The following is a 21,520-nucleotide window of genomic DNA, read 5'->3' as shown; positions in this document are numbered from 1 at the left end:
AAGAAATTTCAATTTCGGGATTTCAATTGCTCCGGCTTTTCTGTGTTGTCAGACAAATGGATTCTGAGCTGGAATAGAGTTGTTAATGGATGCACAGATAATAAAACATCAGACAGTTTAAGAAGAGTGGTGTCTGCTTTCTGACTAATAGCCTTTTATTTTTCTTGAATTGATTCGAGTCCAAGCGAGAGCGTGTTTGCTTGGTTCTGTAATCGCCTAAAGCCTTAGAAATTATCACTGCATAAGTGCTTCTTATTTGGAAAGATTAATACTAAGAAGACCCTGTCATTTTCCACTCTTGCATGAATGCTGGTGCAGCTTGAATCTGAGATAGAGCCTTATTATAATTTTTCCTCCCAATGTTCCGGGGCTAAACTTTGTTTTTCTCTCTCTTTTTTTTTGGTGCTTTTCAAAGCAGAGGTTTTCTAAGGTCACTCCTCAAGAAACAAAACTGTCACTGATGGTGCAAAAACAGGCAATAAAGTTTTTTTTTTTTTTTTTTTTTTTTTTTTAAACGGGGAGAGGCTAATGCTATAATTTAAAGTAGGTCCCCCCGGCTTGTTTTTTTGCCTCGCGGTTTTCCGAACAGTTGATGTGAAGTGAAGTTTGGTAGAAAGTGTGTGCGTTTCCTTGCAGGGCCTTAGGGGAGCCTGTGTATTTGCGTCTATGTCACAACAGCTTCGGCTTGTGCTCGGGAGTTTAAAGGCGACTGTACTTTGAAATGCTGAACACCAGAATGAGATGTTTTACCACCACTGACCGCAGAAATGAAACTTTGATGGATTGCGTTCATTTGCATAAAGTTGCATGTTTATATTTTACGGGCACTAAGCAGCCGAACCTGAACTTCATGTTTTTGAACTCAAGTCGTTTTGGAAAACAACATGTCACGTGACGTACACCGCAAAAGTATTCACCCAGCTCCCAAGCAAGGCGGTGACAGTCCTGTAGTGAACGATGGGATGCAGTGATGACAGACTGGTCATTTTTGAAATGTGTTCCTTCCTGCTGAAGTCGACATTTAGTATTTTGTTAAGTAGAAACGACAAACGGAACGAAACCGAGGACGCATCAGAAACCACAGATGGCTTTTACTCAAAAGAAAGGGAGATGTCTGAGAAAAATGTTGTGCATATTAAAATAACGGTCCTGCTGATTTTCCCCTCAGTGCTTCCTGTGGTTCCACAATGATGATTTTTATTTCAGAAAGCCTACATCTAGCTCTCCGTGGGATACGGAGAGCTAGATTTGTGACTTATGAACAGCCAGATGGAGTTGTCTTCTTGGGTTCATGATGGAACTGCTTTCTGAAACGAGCTATTGTCTTTGAGACATAGTTCAGCTTTTAAGTATTTGCCTTGTGCTCGGCCTGGTCTCCCAATTAGGGTTTGAGGCATTTCTATCCATTGTCTCTCCAGACATTATCCATGTTGGGGAACTGTGAGACTTTTATCTTGCAAGAGTCTGTAACAATCCTCCTTTTGTATTTCTTTTTTGTTCTGTTTACAGTTAGTGGGGTGAAGTATTGTTTCTTTCTTCTTTCTCAACTAACAGTAATACGTTCCTACTCATTATCAGGTAGAAACATTTTCTTTTTCTATAAATTCTTTGGTCAGATGATTTAATTGGCTAATTTCTGGAGTTCTTGTGGCAAGGACGTAGAGAAACACTCCCTTTTTTTTCTTTTTTACTGTTTTCTTCAAAACATATTCATGCTGTCATTGCAGCAGAGCGTAGCTGTGCCTCAGCAGTCTAGATGCTGCTGTTTGATGTTAATTACGCCTGTCTTGTTATCCTGTTGATAGAACCAAGAAAGTCTCTGGAATTTATGCTTCACCAGTGGATCCCCTTACTGGATCACAAAATGCCTCTGGAAGTTTTCTGTGGTTTGTTACTTTTAAAAAACCTGTTCTATGTAGTCAAGACTACACTTGATGTTTTATTTTGTGTCTTTGTTGCTTTGTTTCCGTTTTCTACCTTTTAGTGTAAAAAATAATTTTTTAAAAGGATCTTTACAATGAAAAATTTGAATATAAATACATACCCATCTTGAGGAAATTGTGCAATGCTTTCACAATTCATAATATAGTTTGAGTGATTTACTGTAATCTACTTATTATGCTATGATGCTACAATCATGGGAGTCTTCCTGCAGGAAGTTTATCAGACTTATTATTCATATTTCATAAGTCGTTTTTTTCTGATCAGAACCACGATTGGTGTAAAATAAAAACTTTCAAACATGACGTACAATTAAAATAGGCCACTCACACAAGTGATGTAAGCTTTTTTAATGATATATGTTCTTAATAGTTTATATCAAACACTTATTTAATTGTTATGTATATGCAATGGCTATTGTGAAAATAAAATAAAAAAAAATCCTGGTGACGATGTCATGACATACTTAAATGGATGATTTTAATTTCCCTTCGGTTGGAACTGCAGGATGACAACCTTAAAGTGTTAGTCACACTTGAATCTGGTTTGTCCTTGCTCGTGGTTTTTGTAAAAAAAAAAAAAAAAAAAAAAGACAAAACAAAACAAAATTCTCACAAAGACATGATTACCCAACGTCAAGATGAGAAAGCACACATTTACAGATGTGTGCTTCAACTTTTTTCCTTTACATAATATTCTGAAAATGTCATTTTCAGAAAAAAAAATATTTCCACCTTTAAAGCCCTTCATATTGTTTTGTTTTGTACTATAAATATAGAAAGGGAGCACGACTACAATACCAAGTGACATTCTTATAATACCGTGCAAGTTTGCTATTCTACATGAACCTCACTAATTTTCCTATGATGACCACATTTCTGAATATCAAAACGCAAAACCTGACATTGACATTTTCTGCCAGGTTATGTATATATTTACATTTTGAAGGTCTTGGAACTACAACAAACATTTATTTAAAAAAAAAAAATAAAATCTCTCAAAATTAACCACTTTGAGACAAGTGTTTTATTGGAAAATAGAAATATTTAATTTCATTAGAGTCCATGGTATAAGTATGTTTAACACAGTTTTGCAACCTATTCTACGTAAACCAAAACTGTGAAATGGGTTTGTGTCCTGAATTAAAACTCTGCTGCACATATGTGTCGTGTTCACAAGGACAAAACGAGTCGGTGCAGTCAGCAGGAATGTTAGAGGGCCAGTCTGTTGCTGGTTCGTGAGACATCTGGACACCGAGCCCAAGCAACGATCACGTTTGTGCAGATCCACAACTGTCTTCTGTATATGCCAGCACAGAAGACAGTTTGTTTGAATTTGATTGAAAAACCCATGTTGTTTCGAAGCTTACAAGCTGACCTATAATCTGGACTATCGTACATTATTTAAAAATATTATAACAGCAGCGCATGTAACCTGAAAATTAATAATGAGCCTTTATCTGGTATTTAATAAATAAAATGTCTTTAACATTCTTAGCTCGCCTAAATAGGAAAAGTTGAATCTGATGTAACACCACCCGATGTAATGTCTTTTGAGGCCTGGTGTTTAATCTCCTTGTTTCATCTCTTGCTTCTTCATTCAAATCTTTTTTCTCATGACTTACTTAACGATCCAGCTTTTATATCACCGCTGTATTTCGCCCGTATTACTGTCCATCACGTTCTACTCCACACCCGAACAGTCAAGAGCCTTACGGAACAATATCAAGAAAACATGAACTAGACTGCACTCTCCGTGAACTCTCGCAAACGACGTACAAAGCAATCGTTCTAACCCTGTATGTTGGAGCGGACTAAAATATTTAACATTTCCAGAGATGGGGAGTTTGATGCGGCGTGGTGTTGCTTTTCCGTGGATGCGTCCTCAGCCTTAAATTCATTTGTGCTTGACCCCTGAAACGATGTTCTTGTTGCCTGCTCACTTTGTCATCCTTTGGCCTGTTTCTCTCTCTCTCTTTCTTTTTCCCTCCCCACTTACACTCCACATTTTGCTCTCCTCTCTTGTAAATTCATGTCTCCTTGCCTCGATATCCACTCCTTCTCCTTGCCATCACCCATCTGCTCTGTCTCTCCTCGCCCGCCTCCATCTCTCTCTCTTTCTGTCTCTCTCCCTCTCTCTCTCTCCCTGCTGTGCAGTGGAGGGCCAGTGGTTGGAGTGGGGCGCGTGGTCAAAATGCAGCGTGACCTGCAACACGGGCACCCAGATGAGGCAAAGGCGCTGCAGTCCCTCGGTGCATGGCTGGGCCGAGTGTAAGGGGCTTCATCAGGAGAGCAGGGAATGCGCCAACCCTTCATGCAGCGGTAAGGCGGAGAAGAAGAAGAAGAAGAAGAAGAGAAAAAAAAGCACTCAGACATGGCACTTTATATGCCTTTGAACAGCATTATGTAAACACAGAGTATTGCGGTCTTTGAAGGAACGCTTATGCCTTCCCACATGTGAATGTGTTCCGGTTTGGCAACCTAATTTGAATTGTCTCTTTTTCTTTTTTCTTTTTCTTCTTTACAAGAACCCTCTAGGGGAAAACATCTTGTTTTGTTTTGTTTTTTTTTTCTTCATGTCTTCATGAGTCACTTTAAAAATAGCCATTATATCTTCTCGCCATTACTTTCATCCTCCACGTCGAACCCTGTTCCCGATACTTACTGGTGGTGACATGCCTGTGCGTCAGGTGGAGGTAACTGGGGCAGCTGGAACCACTGGAGTCTGTGCAGCAAGACGTGCGACTCCGGGTGGCAGCGGCGCTACAGGATGTGCGAGGGCAGCGGAGAACAAGGCTATCCCTGTGAAGGTTCAGGAGAGGAGGTCCGGTCCTGCAACGAGAAGAAGTGCCCCGGTCAGTGATTGCGTGCCTGTGCTGTGTGTCGGAGTGCTAAATGGTGAACTGTGCACAGATGCATCTTAACAACAATAATAATCATGTTTTGCTGTAAAGCCGTTCCAGTTAAGACGTATAGTCCCATTTCAGTCAATGTTTTATGTTAAGCGTTTCTGTTCGTTGCGAAGACGTCTTACATTTACGGAAAACCAAAATTTCTTTGTTTTCATAAAATTTTAATATTATAAAAAAAAAAAAAAAAAAACTGAAGACCCAAACAAGAAATTTCCAATTACTAAATAAACGTATGTGATACTTAAAAGCTTTTCCAAGAAACTGAACTTTGTGTTTTCAGCAGTGGCAAGCCAAAAATAATCAACTAACAGAAATAAGTTCTTGAAATACAGCCTTGTCTGTGCAAGAGATTTCAATATGGGGTTCACTTTATGACTTGACTCCAGCAACAGTCCTTATGAGCTTCCCCCAAACTTTTGAATGGACATTGTTTTACAATCTTCCTAAGGCTTTGTCTGTGTCTTGTTGCTTTTGTACCTTTTTCTACTCCACTTTTCCTTCCACTCAACTCTCCAGTGATGATTTTTCATGCAGACTTTGAATAGATAGCTTACACTCTTCATTACCAGTTAGCTGAGCGTATGGCAGGTTAGCAGGGACATACCATAATATGAGATGTTGTCTTCAAAGTACATGGATAATAGCTGTCAGGAAAAAATAGGTGCATTTTCCATTAGTTCATACTTCCTCCATTGACCTCTCCTGCAATTCCATTTGCACTCGTCTTTTCATTATCTTCTGACTCTTCTCTCTCTTTACCATATTTTTCTAATTTTTGCCCTGGCTTGTAGTGCTTGCCTTTTTATCCTGCCAGTTTACTGAGTTTCCTTTTACTTTTCATCTCTCTAACTATGTTTCTATATGTTTCAGCTCCCTGCCTGTTTTACGCCGCTGTGCTTCTCTGTTTGTTCTCTCTGCTTAGGGACAGTTTTGCTCAACAGTCCGATCTGTGCTTTATCGGTTTCTTGACGGATACTGTTTGAATATTCACGCCTATGTCTGAGTGTCTGTTCTTGCCTTGAGCTTCAAGGGGGCATGTGGGATGGGGGAGGGGCTACAAAGGTTAAAGCTCCACTGTGACCCCTCACTTTTTGTTCAAGGAACCTCTCCAACTTCTTCTGCACAATTCAAGGATCTTGTCTATTGACATTGCAAGGGATATAATATATTTTCACTCTGTCTTTGCTCTTTGCTCTCTGTCCCTCTTCATCTCCCTGCATCTGCCTCTGCCAGCATTCATCTCCCCCTTGGACTCTCTTCTTCGTCCTCGCTTCGTTTTTTTTTTTTTTTTTTTTTATCAGGGTTATGAAAAGAAGGGGAGAAATGGATGAATAAAAAGAGGGAATGAGATACTGCACTGGGGCAATGTCACTGACTGAGAGCAATGTGAAACGTACAAGAGAAGAACATTTGGGAGCTGCTTAGATTTGAATCTTGTATTTTGGGGGGCTTTTCTGTCACTTTTTGTTTTTTTTAGCTCTTGAGTCAGTGTGACTCTATTTGCCTGCTGGACTTCACTACATTTTACATTTGATGATGCCCCCTTCTCTTCCACAGCTCCTCATGAGATATGCAAAGACGAGCACCTCCTTTCGATGTCATGGAAGAGAGCCTCAGCCGGAGAAACTGTCTACAACAAGTGTCCAACAAATGTTATCGGTAAGTGACGTGCGCCTTCAGAAGGAATCAGCTGTAGTTTGCTGATTTGTGTGTTTACAGTGTAAGTCAGATTTATTTGCACCCCTTTATTAAGACGTGTAGAACACAATGTGGAAATGTGGTTCATGTCCACTGCCAAGTGTGATGGGAGGTCTAAAGTGTAAAATGTATGTATCAACTTTCTGTTCTTTTTCTTTTTCTTTCTTTTCTAATGGACCCAAAATCAATCAGGAAGTAGGCAAAATAGTGACAAAAGTAGAGATTTGATAAAATACAGAGTCCGAAAATGTACATAAAAAGAAATGGATGTAGAAAAACAGCCAGAAAACAGTGAGAAATTCTAAACATGGCAAACATAAGAGCATAGAAATGAGTAAAATAATCACTGAATGCAAAATGAACCCAAAATTACATTGAGCTTAAAACCAAAGGGAGGAAACACAAAGGATCGCAAAACTCTTTGAAATGGTGGACGATCTTTTAATTAAACTCTGGTAGCATCTGCCTGTAAGCTGATCTTTGGTTACTATCGGGTCTCTGAGAAAGGTAATGATCTAAAATGTTGGGCAAACTAGCACTCATATTTATGAACACTCACAAAATCCTCCTTTTATTGTGAAATGTTACAGAAAAGAGCAAGTGCCGTCCTCTGGCCAAAAAGGGTTGAACAAAGTCTTCGCATGAGAGGCACCAATGATTGTGTCTCGGGTGATTTATAAAAATTAGACCTTTTTTTTTTTTATGTACCAGAACTGAAGGTTGGATTTTATGCTGCAGCATATTCTCACCAGAGGTGTTAATAACCCTGTCTGTCACTGAAAGTTGTAGTAGTGGTAGAAGAATGCAAAAGTGAGCATACACTCTGTTATATTCAGAGCGAGTTCATGGGAGAATCTTCACCAGGACATGAGCGAATCATGAGATTAACTTTTGCAGAAATATCATTGCATCATTGGTACTGAAACAACAAGAACAACAGTTTTAATTGCTCACGTTCTGCTAAATAACTGTAAAAAAAACCCGAAGAATGGAATCAACAAATTAGTCAAGTTTCAAATTGATTTGAGGCCTTTATGGCGTATACATCCTTTAATCAATGCAACTTGAAGCACAATCTTACAAACTTCCAATTTTTTTAAAGCATGCAGGACATGGGCTTCTGTGTGAACATGTTTGACTGTGAACGCAGAGTCATTATTATTTAAACATGCCTGACCCGATCTGACAGAATCACATTTGATCGTAGATCAAAGTTTTAGAATAGAGCTGAATAATAAAAAGAACAATAAATGTCTGGTGTTTTCCTGTTTTTCCCTCGGAATGTCAAAATTATTTCCAGTTTGGGCCGTAACAAGAATGTCAATGTCCTCAGTGTCGGTCGCTGAGGAATGTATTGACAAAAGTACTGTATAAAAATCAAATGAAATAGCTGCCTCTCCATTCAAGGAGTACTTCATGAAGTTAAATAATATTGATTTTTTTTTTTTTTTTCCAAATTGATGGAATTTGACAGTATGTAGATAAAAACTACTTCATGGTTGAAGAAGGAAAAAAAAATCTGTGGTGATAGGATTTTACTGGGCATTATTACAGAATATTTTGTACATTTATTCCAGTTTGTATAATGTGTGTGTGTGTGTGTTTTTTAAATAATACATTTTCTTTTCCAGGATCTGCTAGTCGTCGATGTATGCTGGACAATAACGGAGTTGCTTTCTGGGGTCCTCCGAGCTTCGCCAGATGCGTCTCCCTTGAGTATAGACAACTGCATTTAGCTGTAAGTTAGCTTTCATCACATATTCTCTTTGTCTCAGAACTGCTCTTTGCTGATTTATTTACACCGTGAACCCAGGCACGGAGAAGAAAACACGTGTATTTGTCCAGGTTACATCATTTGAATCGCTTTGTTGCAGCAGGTTGTGTTTTTTTTTTTTTTTTTGTTTTTTTTTTTCTTTTTGGTTAAAATGGGAGAAAATAAAAAAGTTTTTCTCTACTTCAAAGTTGACTTTGTAGCTATGCTCTCCCCTAAATCAACTGCATTTTTTAACAGGTTTACTCAAAACAGAAGACGAACAGTCTCTTTACTCGCAGCTTCAGTACCCACTATCTCTAATTAGATTTCCCAGGGTGTTGCACTCGCACTTATCAATTAATGAACTCGGCTAATGAATGTGTTCACCAGGGAGACCCCTTTCCTGTTCTGTGAACTTCAACCTTTCCAAAGCTACTCCATGATGGTGGAAGAAGATGGGGGTCAGGGATTATGCGTGATAGATCTGTTTGCACTCTTAGCTTCTGTTTCAACCTTTTATTACTAACGGAATTTAATTATTCATTTTGTGTGAAGCTGTTATCGTCTGTTCTTTCAGTCTCTCTCTCTCTGACTTTATGCACATCTCACCTTCCTTGCATGTTTGGATCATAAATACCAAAAAAATAAAAAAGCAAAAAAAAATAAAAATAAAATCCACAGCTTACTGCATAACATCATTTTGAGATACTCCTTTATTTCAAAAGAAACAAAAAAAAATCTGCAATTTCTCTTGTGATGCATTTTTAAAATTTAACACTTTATTTTTGCTATGAAAACGTATATTGTTGTTTGGCACTGTCTNTGCAGGAAGTTTATCAGACTTATTATTCATATTTCATAAGTCGTTTTTTTCTGATCAGAACCACGATTGGTGTAAAATAAAAACTTTCAAACATGACGTACAATTAAAATAGGCCACTCACACAAGTGATGTAAGCTTTTTTAATGATATATGTTCTTAATAGTTTATATCAAACACTTATTTAATTGTTATGTATATGCAATGGCTATTGTGAAAATAAAATAAAAAAAAATCCTGGTGACGATGTCATGACATACTTAAATGGATGATTTTAATTTCCCTTCGGTTGGAACTGCAGGATGACAACCTTAAAGTGTTAGTCACACTTGAATCTGGTTTGTCCTTGCTCGTGGTTTTTGTAAAAAAAAAAAAAAAAAAAAAAGACAAAACAAAACAAAATTCTCACAAAGACATGATTACCCAACGTCAAGATGAGAAAGCACACATTTACAGATGTGTGCTTCAACTTTTTTCCTTTACATAATATTCTGAAAATGTCATTTTCAGAAAAAAAAATATTTCCACCTTTAAAGCCCTTCATATTGTTTTGTTTTGTACTATAAATATAGAAAGGGAGCACGACTACAATACCAAGTGACATTCTTATAATACCGTGCAAGTTTGCTATTCTACATGAACCTCACTAATTTTCCTATGATGACCACATTTCTGAATATCAAAACGCAAAACCTGACATTGACATTTTCTGCCAGGTTATGTATATATTTACATTTTGAAGGTCTTGGAACTACAACAAACATTTATTTAAAAAAAAAAAATAAAATCTCTCAAAATTAACCACTTTGAGACAAGTGTTTTATTGGAAAATAGAAATATTTAATTTCATTAGAGTCCATGGTATAAGTATGTTTAACACAGTTTTGCAACCTATTCTACGTAAACCAAAACTGTGAAATGGGTTTGTGTCCTGAATTAAAACTCTGCTGCACATATGTGTCGTGTTCACAAGGACAAAACGAGTCGGTGCAGTCAGCAGGAATGTTAGAGGGCCAGTCTGTTGCTGGTTCGTGAGACATCTGGACACCGAGCCCAAGCAACGATCACGTTTGTGCAGATCCACAACTGTCTTCTGTATATGCCAGCACAGAAGACAGTTTGTTTGAATTTGATTGAAAAACCCATGTTGTTTCGAAGCTTACAAGCTGACCTATAATCTGGACTATCGTACATTATTTAAAAATATTATAACAGCAGCGCATGTAACCTGAAAATTAATAATGAGCCTTTATCTGGTATTTAATAAATAAAATGTCTTTAACATTCTTAGCTCGCCTAAATAGGAAAAGTTGAATCTGATGTAACACCACCCGATGTAATGTCTTTTGAGGCCTGGTGTTTAATCTCCTTGTTTCATCTCTTGCTTCTTCATTCAAATCTTTTTTCTCATGACTTACTTAACGATCCAGCTTTTATATCACCGCTGTATTTCGCCCGTATTACTGTCCATCACGTTCTACTCCACACCCGAACAGTCAAGAGCCTTACGGAACAATATCAAGAAAACATGAACTAGACTGCACTCTCCGTGAACTCTCGCAAACGACGTACAAAGCAATCGTTCTAACCCTGTATGTTGGAGCGGACTAAAATATTTAACATTTCCAGAGATGGGGAGTTTGATGCGGCGTGGTGTTGCTTTTCCGTGGATGCGTCCTCAGCCTTAAATTCATTTGTGCTTGACCCCTGAAACGATGTTCTTGTTGCCTGCTCACTTTGTCATCCTTTGGCCTGTTTCTCTCTCTCTCTTTCTTTTTCCCTCCCCACTTACACTCCACATTTTGCTCTCCTCTCTTGTAAATTCATGTCTCCTTGCCTCGATATCCACTCCTTCTCCTTGCCATCACCCATCTGCTCTGTCTCTCCTCGCCCGCCTCCATCTCTCTCTCTTTCTGTCTCTCTCCCTCTCTCTCTCTCCCTGCTGTGCAGTGGAGGGCCAGTGGTTGGAGTGGGGCGCGTGGTCAAAATGCAGCGTGACCTGCAACACGGGCACCCAGATGAGGCAAAGGCGCTGCAGTCCCTCGGTGCATGGCTGGGCCGAGTGTAAGGGGCTTCATCAGGAGAGCAGGGAATGCGCCAACCCTTCATGCAGCGGTAAGGCGGAGAAGAAGAAGAAGAAGAAGAAGAGAAAAAAAAGCACTCAGACATGGCACTTTATATGCCTTTGAACAGCATTATGTAAACACAGAGTATTGCGGTCTTTGAAGGAACGCTTATGCCTTCCCACATGTGAATGTGTTCCGGTTTGGCAACCTAATTTGAATTGTCTCTTTTTCTTTTTTCTTTTTCTTCTTTACAAGAACCCTCTAGGGGAAAACATCTTGTTTTGTTTTGTTTTTTTTTTCTTCATGTCTTCATGAGTCACTTTAAAAATAGCCATTATATCTTCTCGCCATTACTTTCATCCTCCACGTCGAACCCTGTTCCCGATACTTACTGGTGGTGACATGCCTGTGCGTCAGGTGGAGGTAACTGGGGCAGCTGGAACCACTGGAGTCTGTGCAGCAAGACGTGCGACTCCGGGTGGCAGCGGCGCTACAGGATGTGCGAGGGCAGCGGAGAACAAGGCTATCCCTGTGAAGGTTCAGGAGAGGAGGTCCGGTCCTGCAACGAGAAGAAGTGCCCCGGTCAGTGATTGCGTGCCTGTGCTGTGTGTCGGAGTGCTAAATGGTGAACTGTGCACAGATGCATCTTAACAACAATAATAATCATGTTTTGCTGTAAAGCCGTTCCAGTTAAGACGTATAGTCCCATTTCAGTCAATGTTTTATGTTAAGCGTTTCTGTTCGTTGCGAAGACGTCTTACATTTACGGAAAACCAAAATTTCTTTGTTTTCATAAAATTTTAATATTATAAAAAAAAAAAAAAAAAAACTGAAGACCCAAACAAGAAATTTCCAATTACTAAATAAACGTATGTGATACTTAAAAGCTTTTCCAAGAAACTGAACTTTGTGTTTTCAGCAGTGGCAAGCCAAAAATAATCAACTAACAGAAATAAGTTCTTGAAATACAGCCTTGTCTGTGCAAGAGATTTCAATATGGGGTTCACTTTATGACTTGACTCCAGCAACAGTCCTTATGAGCTTCCCCCAAACTTTTGAATGGACATTGTTTTACAATCTTCCTAAGGCTTTGTCTGTGTCTTGTTGCTTTTGTACCTTTTTCTACTCCACTTTTCCTTCCACTCAACTCTCCAGTGATGATTTTTCATGCAGACTTTGAATAGATAGCTTACACTCTTCATTACCAGTTAGCTGAGCGTATGGCAGGTTAGCAGGGACATACCATAATATGAGATGTTGTCTTCAAAGTACATGGATAATAGCTGTCAGGAAAAAATAGGTGCATTTTCCATTAGTTCATACTTCCTCCATTGACCTCTCCTGCAATTCCATTTGCACTCGTCTTTTCATTATCTTCTGACTCTTCTCTCTCTTTACCATATTTTTCTAATTTTTGCCCTGGCTTGTAGTGCTTGCCTTTTTATCCTGCCAGTTTACTGAGTTTCCTTTTACTTTTCATCTCTCTAACTATGTTTCTATATGTTTCAGCTCCCTGCCTGTTTTACGCCGCTGTGCTTCTCTGTTTGTTCTCTCTGCTTAGGGACAGTTTTGCTCAACAGTCCGATCTGTGCTTTATCGGTTTCTTGACGGATACTGTTTGAATATTCACGCCTATGTCTGAGTGTCTGTTCTTGCCTTGAGCTTCAAGGGGGCATGTGGGATGGGGGAGGGGCTACAAAGGTTAAAGCTCCACTGTGACCCCTCACTTTTTGTTCAAGGAACCTCTCCAACTTCTTCTGCACAATTCAAGGATCTTGTCTATTGACATTGCAAGGGATATAATATATTTTCACTCTGTCTTTGCTCTTTGCTCTCTGTCCCTCTTCATCTCCCTGCATCTGCCTCTGCCAGCATTCATCTCCCCCTTGGACTCTCTTCTTCGTCCTCGCTTCGTTTTTTTTTTTTTTTTTTTTTATCAGGGTTATGAAAAGAAGGGGAGAAATGGATGAATAAAAAGAGGGAATGAGATACTGCACTGGGGCAATGTCACTGACTGAGAGCAATGTGAAACGTACAAGAGAAGAACATTTGGGAGCTGCTTAGATTTGAATCTTGTATTTTGGGGGGCTTTTCTGTCACTTTTTGTTTTTTTTAGCTCTTGAGTCAGTGTGACTCTATTTGCCTGCTGGACTTCACTACATTTTACATTTGATGATGCCCCCTTCTCTTCCACAGCTCCTCATGAGATATGCAAAGACGAGCACCTCCTTTCGATGTCATGGAAGAGAGCCTCAGCCGGAGAAACTGTCTACAACAAGTGTCCAACAAATGTTATCGGTAAGTGACGTGCGCCTTCAGAAGGAATCAGCTGTAGTTTGCTGATTTGTGTGTTTACAGTGTAAGTCAGATTTATTTGCACCCCTTTATTAAGACGTGTAGAACACAATGTGGAAATGTGGTTCATGTCCACTGCCAAGTGTGATGGGAGGTCTAAAGTGTAAAATGTATGTATCAACTTTCTGTTCTTTTTCTTTTTCTTTCTTTTCTAATGGACCCAAAATCAATCAGGAAGTAGGCAAAATAGTGACAAAAGTAGAGATTTGATAAAATACAGAGTCCGAAAATGTACATAAAAAGAAATGGATGTAGAAAAACAGCCAGAAAACAGTGAGAAATTCTAAACATGGCAAACATAAGAGCATAGAAATGAGTAAAATAATCACTGAATGCAAAATGAACCCAAAATTACATTGAGCTTAAAACCAAAGGGAGGAAACACAAAGGATCGCAAAACTCTTTGAAATGGTGGACGATCTTTTAATTAAACTCTGGTAGCATCTGCCTGTAAGCTGATCTTTGGTTACTATCGGGTCTCTGAGAAAGGTAATGATCTAAAATGTTGGGCAAACTAGCACTCATATTTATGAACACTCACAAAATCCTCCTTTTATTGTGAAATGTTACAGAAAAGAGCAAGTGCCGTCCTCTGGCCAAAAAGGGTTGAACAAAGTCTTCGCATGAGAGGCACCAATGATTGTGTCTCGGGTGATTTATAAAAATTAGACCTTTTTTTTTTTTATGTACCAGAACTGAAGGTTGGATTTTATGCTGCAGCATATTCTCACCAGAGGTGTTAATAACCCTGTCTGTCACTGAAAGTTGTAGTAGTGGTAGAAGAATGCAAAAGTGAGCATACACTCTGTTATATTCAGAGCGAGTTCATGGGAGAATCTTCACCAGGACATGAGCGAATCATGAGATTAACTTTTGCAGAAATATCATTGCATCATTGGTACTGAAACAACAAGAACAACAGTTTTAATTGCTCACGTTCTGCTAAATAACTGTAAAAAAAACCCGAAGAATGGAATCAACAAATTAGTCAAGTTTCAAATTGATTTGAGGCCTTTATGGCGTATACATCCTTTAATCAATGCAACTTGAAGCACAATCTTACAAACTTCCAATTTTTTTAAAGCATGCAGGACATGGGCTTCTGTGTGAACATGTTTGACTGTGAACGCAGAGTCATTATTATTTAAACATGCCTGACCCGATCTGACAGAATCACATTTGATCGTAGATCAAAGTTTTAGAATAGAGCTGAATAATAAAAAGAACAATAAATGTCTGGTGTTTTCCTGTTTTTCCCTCGGAATGTCAAAATTATTTCCAGTTTGGGCCGTAACAAGAATGTCAATGTCCTCAGTGTCGGTCGCTGAGGAATGTATTGACAAAAGTACTGTATAAAAATCAAATGAAATAGCTGCCTCTCCATTCAAGGAGTACTTCATGAAGTTAAATAATATTGATTTTTTTTTTTTTTTCCAAATTGATGGAATTTGACAGTATGTAGATAAAAACTACTTCATGGTTGAAGAAGGAAAAAAAAATCTGTGGAGATAGGATTTTACTGTGCATTATTAAAGAATATTTTGTACATTTATTCCAGTTTGTATAATGTGTGTGTGTGTGTGTTTTTTAAATAATACATTTTCTTTTCCAGGATCTGCTAGTCGTCGATGTATGCTGGACAATAACGGAGTTGCTTTCTGGGGTCCTCCGAGCTTCGCCAGATGCGTCTCCCTTGAGTATAGACAACTGCATTTAGCTGTAAGTTAGCTTTCATCACATATTCTCTTTGTCTCAGAACTGCTCTTTGCTGATTTATTTACACCGTGAACCCAGGCACGGAGAAGAAAACACGTGTATTTGTCCAGGTTACATCATTTGAATCGCTTTGTTGCAGCAGGTTGTGTTTTTTTTTTTTTTTTTTTTTTTTTTTTTTTTTTTGGTTAAATGGGAGAAAAAAAAAAAGTTTTTCTCTACTTCAAAGTTGACTTTGTAGCTATGCTCTCCCCTAAATCAACTGCATTTTTTAACAGGTTTACTCAAAACAGAAGACGAACAGTCTCTTTACTCGCAGCTTCAGTACCCACTATCTCTAATTAGATTTCCCAGGGTGTTGCACTCGCACTTATCAATTAATGAACTCGGCTAATGAATGTGTTCACCAGGGAGACCCCTTTCCTGTTCTGTGAACTTCAACCTTTCCAAAGCTACTCCATGATGGTGGAAGAAGATGGGGGTCAGGGATTATGCGTGATAGATCTGTTTGCACTCTTAGCTTCTGTTTCAACCTTTTATTACTAACGGAATTTAATTATTCATTTTGTGTGAAGCTGTTATCGTCTGTTCTTTCAGTCTCTCTCTCTCTGACTTTATGCACATCTCACCTTCCTTGCATGTTTGGATCATAAATACCAAAAAAAAAAAAAACCAAAAAAAAATAAAAATAAAATCCACAGCTTACTGCATAACATCATTTTGAGATACTCCTTTATTTCAAAAGAAACAAAAAAAAATCTGCAATTTCTCTTGTGATGCATTTTTAAAATTTAACACTTTATTTTTGCTATGAAAACGTATATTGTTGTTTGGCACTGTCTGGCTGGATTTAATTCTTTAAATGTCACATGAACACTCAGGTATTTCACACATGCATGATTGCTTTTCACTGTTTGTAAGTTAATAAAAATAAAAATGTAATTTCTCTCCATTTACTATTCTACAAAATATACTACATACAAATTAATAATAAAAAAAAAAACAACAACTCTGTTTATCTGTGCCTGTAGATGTCACTGCACCCACAAAACTGAACTTTTAAATTGCTAAAACACTTTTATTTTATTTTATTTTATTTTTTCTTCAATCGCCTGGCTATTTCACCATTTTTGGGGTTCTCTTTTTCAACCTATCGGCTTACAAGTTTTGACCGAACTCAAGCTGTGTTTAAGGCATGGAGTATAAAACGATGGTACATTTTTTTTCTTTTTTCGTTTGCATATTTTACATGCGTTTCACTCATGTCACGGTTGTTTTTGCAAGTCAAAGGCGAAGCTATCCGTTTCCCTAAACGTCTCTATTTCTCAATGCATTGTAGTTGCTAGAGCATCTTGCGAAGGGTCAGAGGACCCTGGCCGGGGAGGGGATGTCTCAGATCGTACGGAGTCTCCTGGAACTTTTGCAGAGGAGGAGCTACTACAGTGGCGACCTTCTCTTCTCCACGGAGATCCTGCGAAATGTGACGGACACCTTCAAAAGAGCAACCTACATCCCAGCTTCCGACGACGTGCAGGTGGGCCCGACCGCAGACGCTTCTCTGCGTTTCTTGAAGAGCATGCATATTTTGTTTCACTGGCTATGAATAAAACAATGACTTGCTGTTGACTGTAATACACAACAGACTGCTGTTTGCAAATGCAATTTTTCTCCACATGTGTTTAGGTACTTTATCCTTTTCACATTTTGTCAAGTTGCAATCACAAACTCCAATGAATTACCGCGGTTCTGTGTGACACACCAGCAAAAGAAGCAGTGCATAACTGAAGTGGAAGGAAAGGGGGACAAACGACTTTCAAGAAGTTTTGCAAAATCTTTTGTATTCCATGCCCTTTCCTCAGATCCATCCACAACAACAAAAAAAATAAATAAAACAGCTTCCTCTGGAAATCTCATAATAAACAGATAAAGTCACTGAATATATACAGAGCTCTTCTGTAAATACCTGAGAGAATTGTTCAAAAACAGTTGTGAACAAGCATCATCATGAAGACAAAGGAACATGCAAAGGTCAGCGACAAAGTGAAGGTAGCTTAAAGTTTGAAGCAGCATGTGTCGAACACCTCAGATTAATATGGAATCCATGCAAACTCAGAAAGTCATATATTCAGAGTTACTCTGGAGGAGCTTCAGAGATCAGCAGCTCAGAAAGGAGAACTTGTTTGGCAGCATAATTATAACGCAAATTTGGCATTTAAAGAAAAGTTAAAAGAAAGAAGTCATTGCTAAACAAAAGGCGCTTAGAGGCAGAAATCATTGAAGAAAACATCAAGACGACTTCAAATTGGATTGGATGTTCACCTTTAAGCAAGACAACAACCCTAACCGTCCAGCCGGAGCTGCCATGGAAGATTTCCATCTTTCCAATCCTTCCATCGGTTTGCAGTCGCTCCAAATAAATTGAGTATTAACTAATTGAAGCTGAATACAAATACATATCCAAACTTAATTCGATTTATACATTTCGAAAATGTTGTTTGTTTTCCTTCCAGTTCTAAATTATAAAACATCTTGTTGGTTCGTCACACATAATCACACAGAAATACTCAGCTGAAATTTGTGGGTTTAAAATTAAATTTAAACGATGGGAGGGAGGTGAGAGAGTGGGGGGGAACTTTTGCCAAGAACTGTAATTGTATGTTTACGCAAAAGTTTTTTTGTTAGTTTTCAGAAAGAATAGACATGCAACATGCCCATAGTGTTGACAGCTGGCACATCTGAGGAGGATTTTATAGTAGCGGGCAATCTGACAATTGTCCTCCCTCATTAACTCTACGTTTTTACTCCTGTGTGTAGAAATTCTTCCAGATTGTCAGCCACATGTTGGACTTGGAAAATCTGGAGAAGTGGGAGGACGCACATCAGGTAAAGTGTCCACCTCTTAATTACAGTGTGTGTTTGCGCATGTGAAATTTAAGTATTTCACCCATGCAGATGCCCCTGAGTAAACATGTGCTTACTTGACATCTGGAAACAATAAACAATCCAGCGGCAAATCTTATTCCACATGGTCACTATTTTTAGTCAGTCTAGAGCGAAATCAGCTCTTTCTGAACTTTTTATGCCAAGCAGTACTGCCAAAAACATTCCACTCTCCAAGTACCTCCATCAGCACTTAAGTGTTGCATGCATAACTCAAAGTTTTATTTGAAATATGCTACGTTTTATGTACTGGCCGAAGAAAATATAGCTAAATACCATCTATTTTTGCAAAAAAAAAAAAAAAAACTGAATGGAAATTTACGGGAAAGTTTTGTCAATTAAAAACACGTTTCAGATAAAATCTCACAACATCAAACTGTAGATGGAGATTTCAGGCTATTTCAACCCCCAGTCAGAGCTGTGATTATCCAACTATTCATCAAACATTTGCTTTGACAAGCAAATCGTGCTCTGGCGACGGCTACACCTTATCTTCTGCTGAAAGGTTGTGCTTAATGTTAAACACTGAGAAAACTGTTGAGATGAATTTTCTTATCTTTGATCATCTGCCTTTGCTGTGTTGCGCTTTTCATTGCTGCGAGGTCGTGGGGACTCGACGATCTTGTTTAACGTAGCCACTTCCAGCAATCAGAATTCACAATCATCCACTTTAGAATCCACTAAGTATTATTACATGTTTATCTTTTTTTTTTTTTTTTCATCTTGAATTTTAACCCCTATCCAGCGTAGTGGGTCGTAGTGGATGAAGATATGCAGCGTTAAGTGTGTTGATGCTTGACGAATATATAATGTGGCTGAATTAGCAGAATTTGGCAAAGGATGGCTCAAAATTCCCACACAGCTCCTGTTATTAAAACAATTAATGGGATTTTTGCAGGGACTAATGCCACAAGCATTTATTAGGCTTCACGGGCATTTACATTTTTATAAAGTGAGCTTGGTTCTAATGTAGCTTTTCCCACATTGGGTAACTAAATAACCGTTTGACTCCTACATTACAGATTTACTTTGTGTTTTTCTTTGTCTGACGTTAAAAGCTGTGCGATGACCTCGACGCTGGTTTGGATTTCTATAATGGAATCACGTTTCCACCTTTCTTTCCGTCTTTCCTCCCCCAGGTCGCTCCCGGTGCTGCTTTGCTGATGAGAATATTAGAAGATTTTATTCATTTCATTGGAGAAGCACAGAAGCCTTTTCAGAGTTTCCTGACAGTCACCAACAATCTCAGTAAGTCTTCGGGATCTTAAATCACCCTTTGTTGCGGAAAAAAAAAACGTTGTTTTGACACCAATCACGGACTTATTCTATCTTGTTCGTGAAAGTTTTGAACCCTCTGCCAACACGTGGCTTTAATAACTTTTCAAAATCAACTCCTTCGTTTCATAATTTTCACCAGTCGGTTTTTTGCTCAAGCACTCTTTTTCCTGCTGAATTCGATCAAAGTTTTTCAATGTCTCTTGTTTTGTTTTTAGTGATAACCATACAAAGAGAGCCAGTGTCAGCAGTTTCAAGTGACATTAACTTTCCCATGAAGGGACGGAGGGGGATGAAGGACTGGGCCAGAACAGCTGAGGATAAGCTCTACATCCCCAAAGAAGTCTTTACCATCCCTGTTGAGGGTAAGTGTGTCAAGATAGATTTCATCTGGCCTAAACCATTGCAGTTGTTTGAACTAGCCTGGGTAACGTGCTCATAGCCAACCCACATACATAATCCACATACAGGTTCTTTTTTGTAAATTAGAGTGTACCGTAAGTAGAAAAAAGGCTGTTTGATTAATTCAATAAAAAAAACTTTACCCAGATTCGTTTGACATCGTTTTGACAGCATTCAGAAGTAAAGTAAAGTAAACCTCTAGACGACGACGTTGCCAAAAAGCGCTTCAGAGTGCTGGGATTGTGAAGAGTTGAGTTAGAAGAAAATGTGTTTAAAAAAAAAAAAAAGGGGGCGGGGGTTCACAAGCAACGACAACGACTGCAGCCTTGAGAGGACTGTGAATCAAATCACATTTAAGAGTTTGTGTGACATTTATGAAGTCTGGACTCGGGACGGAGTCTATTCTTCAAATAGCCAGACTGTTCAGCAGTGGTTCAAATGAAAGTAAATTCTCAGCTGTATAAGAAAATATAGCTACCAGAATATTTTCAATTATTCCAAGGAAAGTGAAACATGGGAAAGCTCAAATTTCTACGTTCAATGCTATTTTGCATATTGACCATTTTCACTCTGTCCTTTAGACACGGAGACTGTAGGATAAAGTCTGTTGCCATACTGAAAAATAATTAGCTTGATTTAAAAAAAAAATCAGCATTACTACACTACTGTTGTCAAAATGAGTTGCTAGGATATCATAACTGAGAACAATTACTTTTTCATGCTCTCTCAAACTATGGATAGTGACTCAATAACATTACTCTGAAGCTAGAAACAGATAGTACTCAGTTAATATGGAAGTTAGGAATCTGTAGCATAACATCTGTAGCACTTTGCCTTATTCCTGCTCATCCAATCTGCTTCCATGAATGCCTTCTTTACTCAAGGTCAGAGCAGCCCTCCCAGTAAAATTCACACATTCGTAGACGCTACTTGTGCAGACCCACAGAAGACCTCTCAAGAATTTTAAAGGACGGAGCTGAGAAGGATTTGGGCTGTTAAATGGCCCAGGAGGGCCTCCCTGGAAGATGTATGCCTTTTATCTGTATGGAAGTTTGCTGTATTCCCCGGTGACGGCATCCTGCCGACAGAATTTTGAACGACGGCAGTTCACTTTGACAAAACACAAGCGAGGTGAATGTTGTTTGTCGAAGATGTCTTCTAAATACTCCTTTCCCCTGTGAGGGGTGTAAGTTAGCCCAATGCAACTTACAAAATATACAGTGTTTTTTCCAAATACTAAAATAAGAATCATACAAGTAGAACACAATAATGGAAAAAAAAATTATATATAGATCCATATATATATAGATCCATATATATATATATATAGATCCATAAATACATCAAGGACAAAGCCTCAACGGACGATGTGCTCAGCGAATGTCTCAGGCAATGGGGAACAGAGGACAAGGTGCTGGAGGAACCATCATGGGAGGACAAGCCCCTACATGGGATGTACCACCGACAAATAACTGAAGTGGCTGATATCAGTTATATCAGCCACTTTGGCTGATATAACTGATATCATGTTTGGCTGGAGAAAGCTGGACTCAAGGACAGCACGGAGGCCCTCATCCTGGCTGCACAGGAACAGGCCCTAAACACCAGAGCAATAGAAGCTCAGATCTACCACACCAGACAAGACC

At 38.7% G+C, this 21,520-nt stretch overlaps 1 protein-coding gene across 3 annotated transcripts in view; it reads left to right on the top strand.

Moving 5' to 3' along the window:
* The window catches only part of adgrb2 (adhesion G protein-coupled receptor B2), a 315,878-nt gene that overhangs the window by 165,262 nt on the left and 129,096 nt on the right, over window positions 1–21,520 (top strand). The window contains exons 6-13 of one of the 3 annotated variants that reach the window (XM_015056969.1): window positions 4,098–4,262; window positions 4,631–4,795; window positions 6,410–6,511; window positions 8,182–8,288; window positions 16,597–16,791; window positions 18,072–18,140; window positions 19,337–19,445; window positions 19,691–19,836. In XM_015056969.1, coding sequence (XP_014912455.1) covers window positions 4,098–4,262; window positions 4,631–4,795; window positions 6,410–6,511; window positions 8,182–8,288; window positions 16,597–16,791; window positions 18,072–18,140; window positions 19,337–19,445; window positions 19,691–19,836 — 1,058 coding nt within the window. Of the gene's footprint in view, window positions 1–4,097; window positions 4,263–4,630; window positions 4,796–6,409; window positions 6,512–8,181; window positions 8,289–11,034; window positions 11,239–11,606; window positions 11,772–13,385; window positions 13,488–15,156; window positions 15,264–16,596; window positions 16,792–18,071; window positions 18,141–19,336; window positions 19,446–19,690; window positions 19,837–21,520 lie in introns of those variants that run through there. The other 2 variants (XM_015056967.1, XM_015056968.1) reach the window with 2 other exon arrangements.

The sequence above is a fragment of the Poecilia latipinna genome, unplaced genomic scaffold (assembly GCF_001443285.1).
Source record: "Poecilia latipinna isolate Pla-1442-1.1 unplaced genomic scaffold, P_latipinna-1.0 Scaffold1422, whole genome shotgun sequence".
Classification (NCBI taxonomy): domain Eukaryota; kingdom Metazoa; phylum Chordata; class Actinopteri; order Cyprinodontiformes; family Poeciliidae; genus Poecilia; species Poecilia latipinna.
This window is presented reverse-complemented; position numbering and strand designations above follow the sequence as displayed.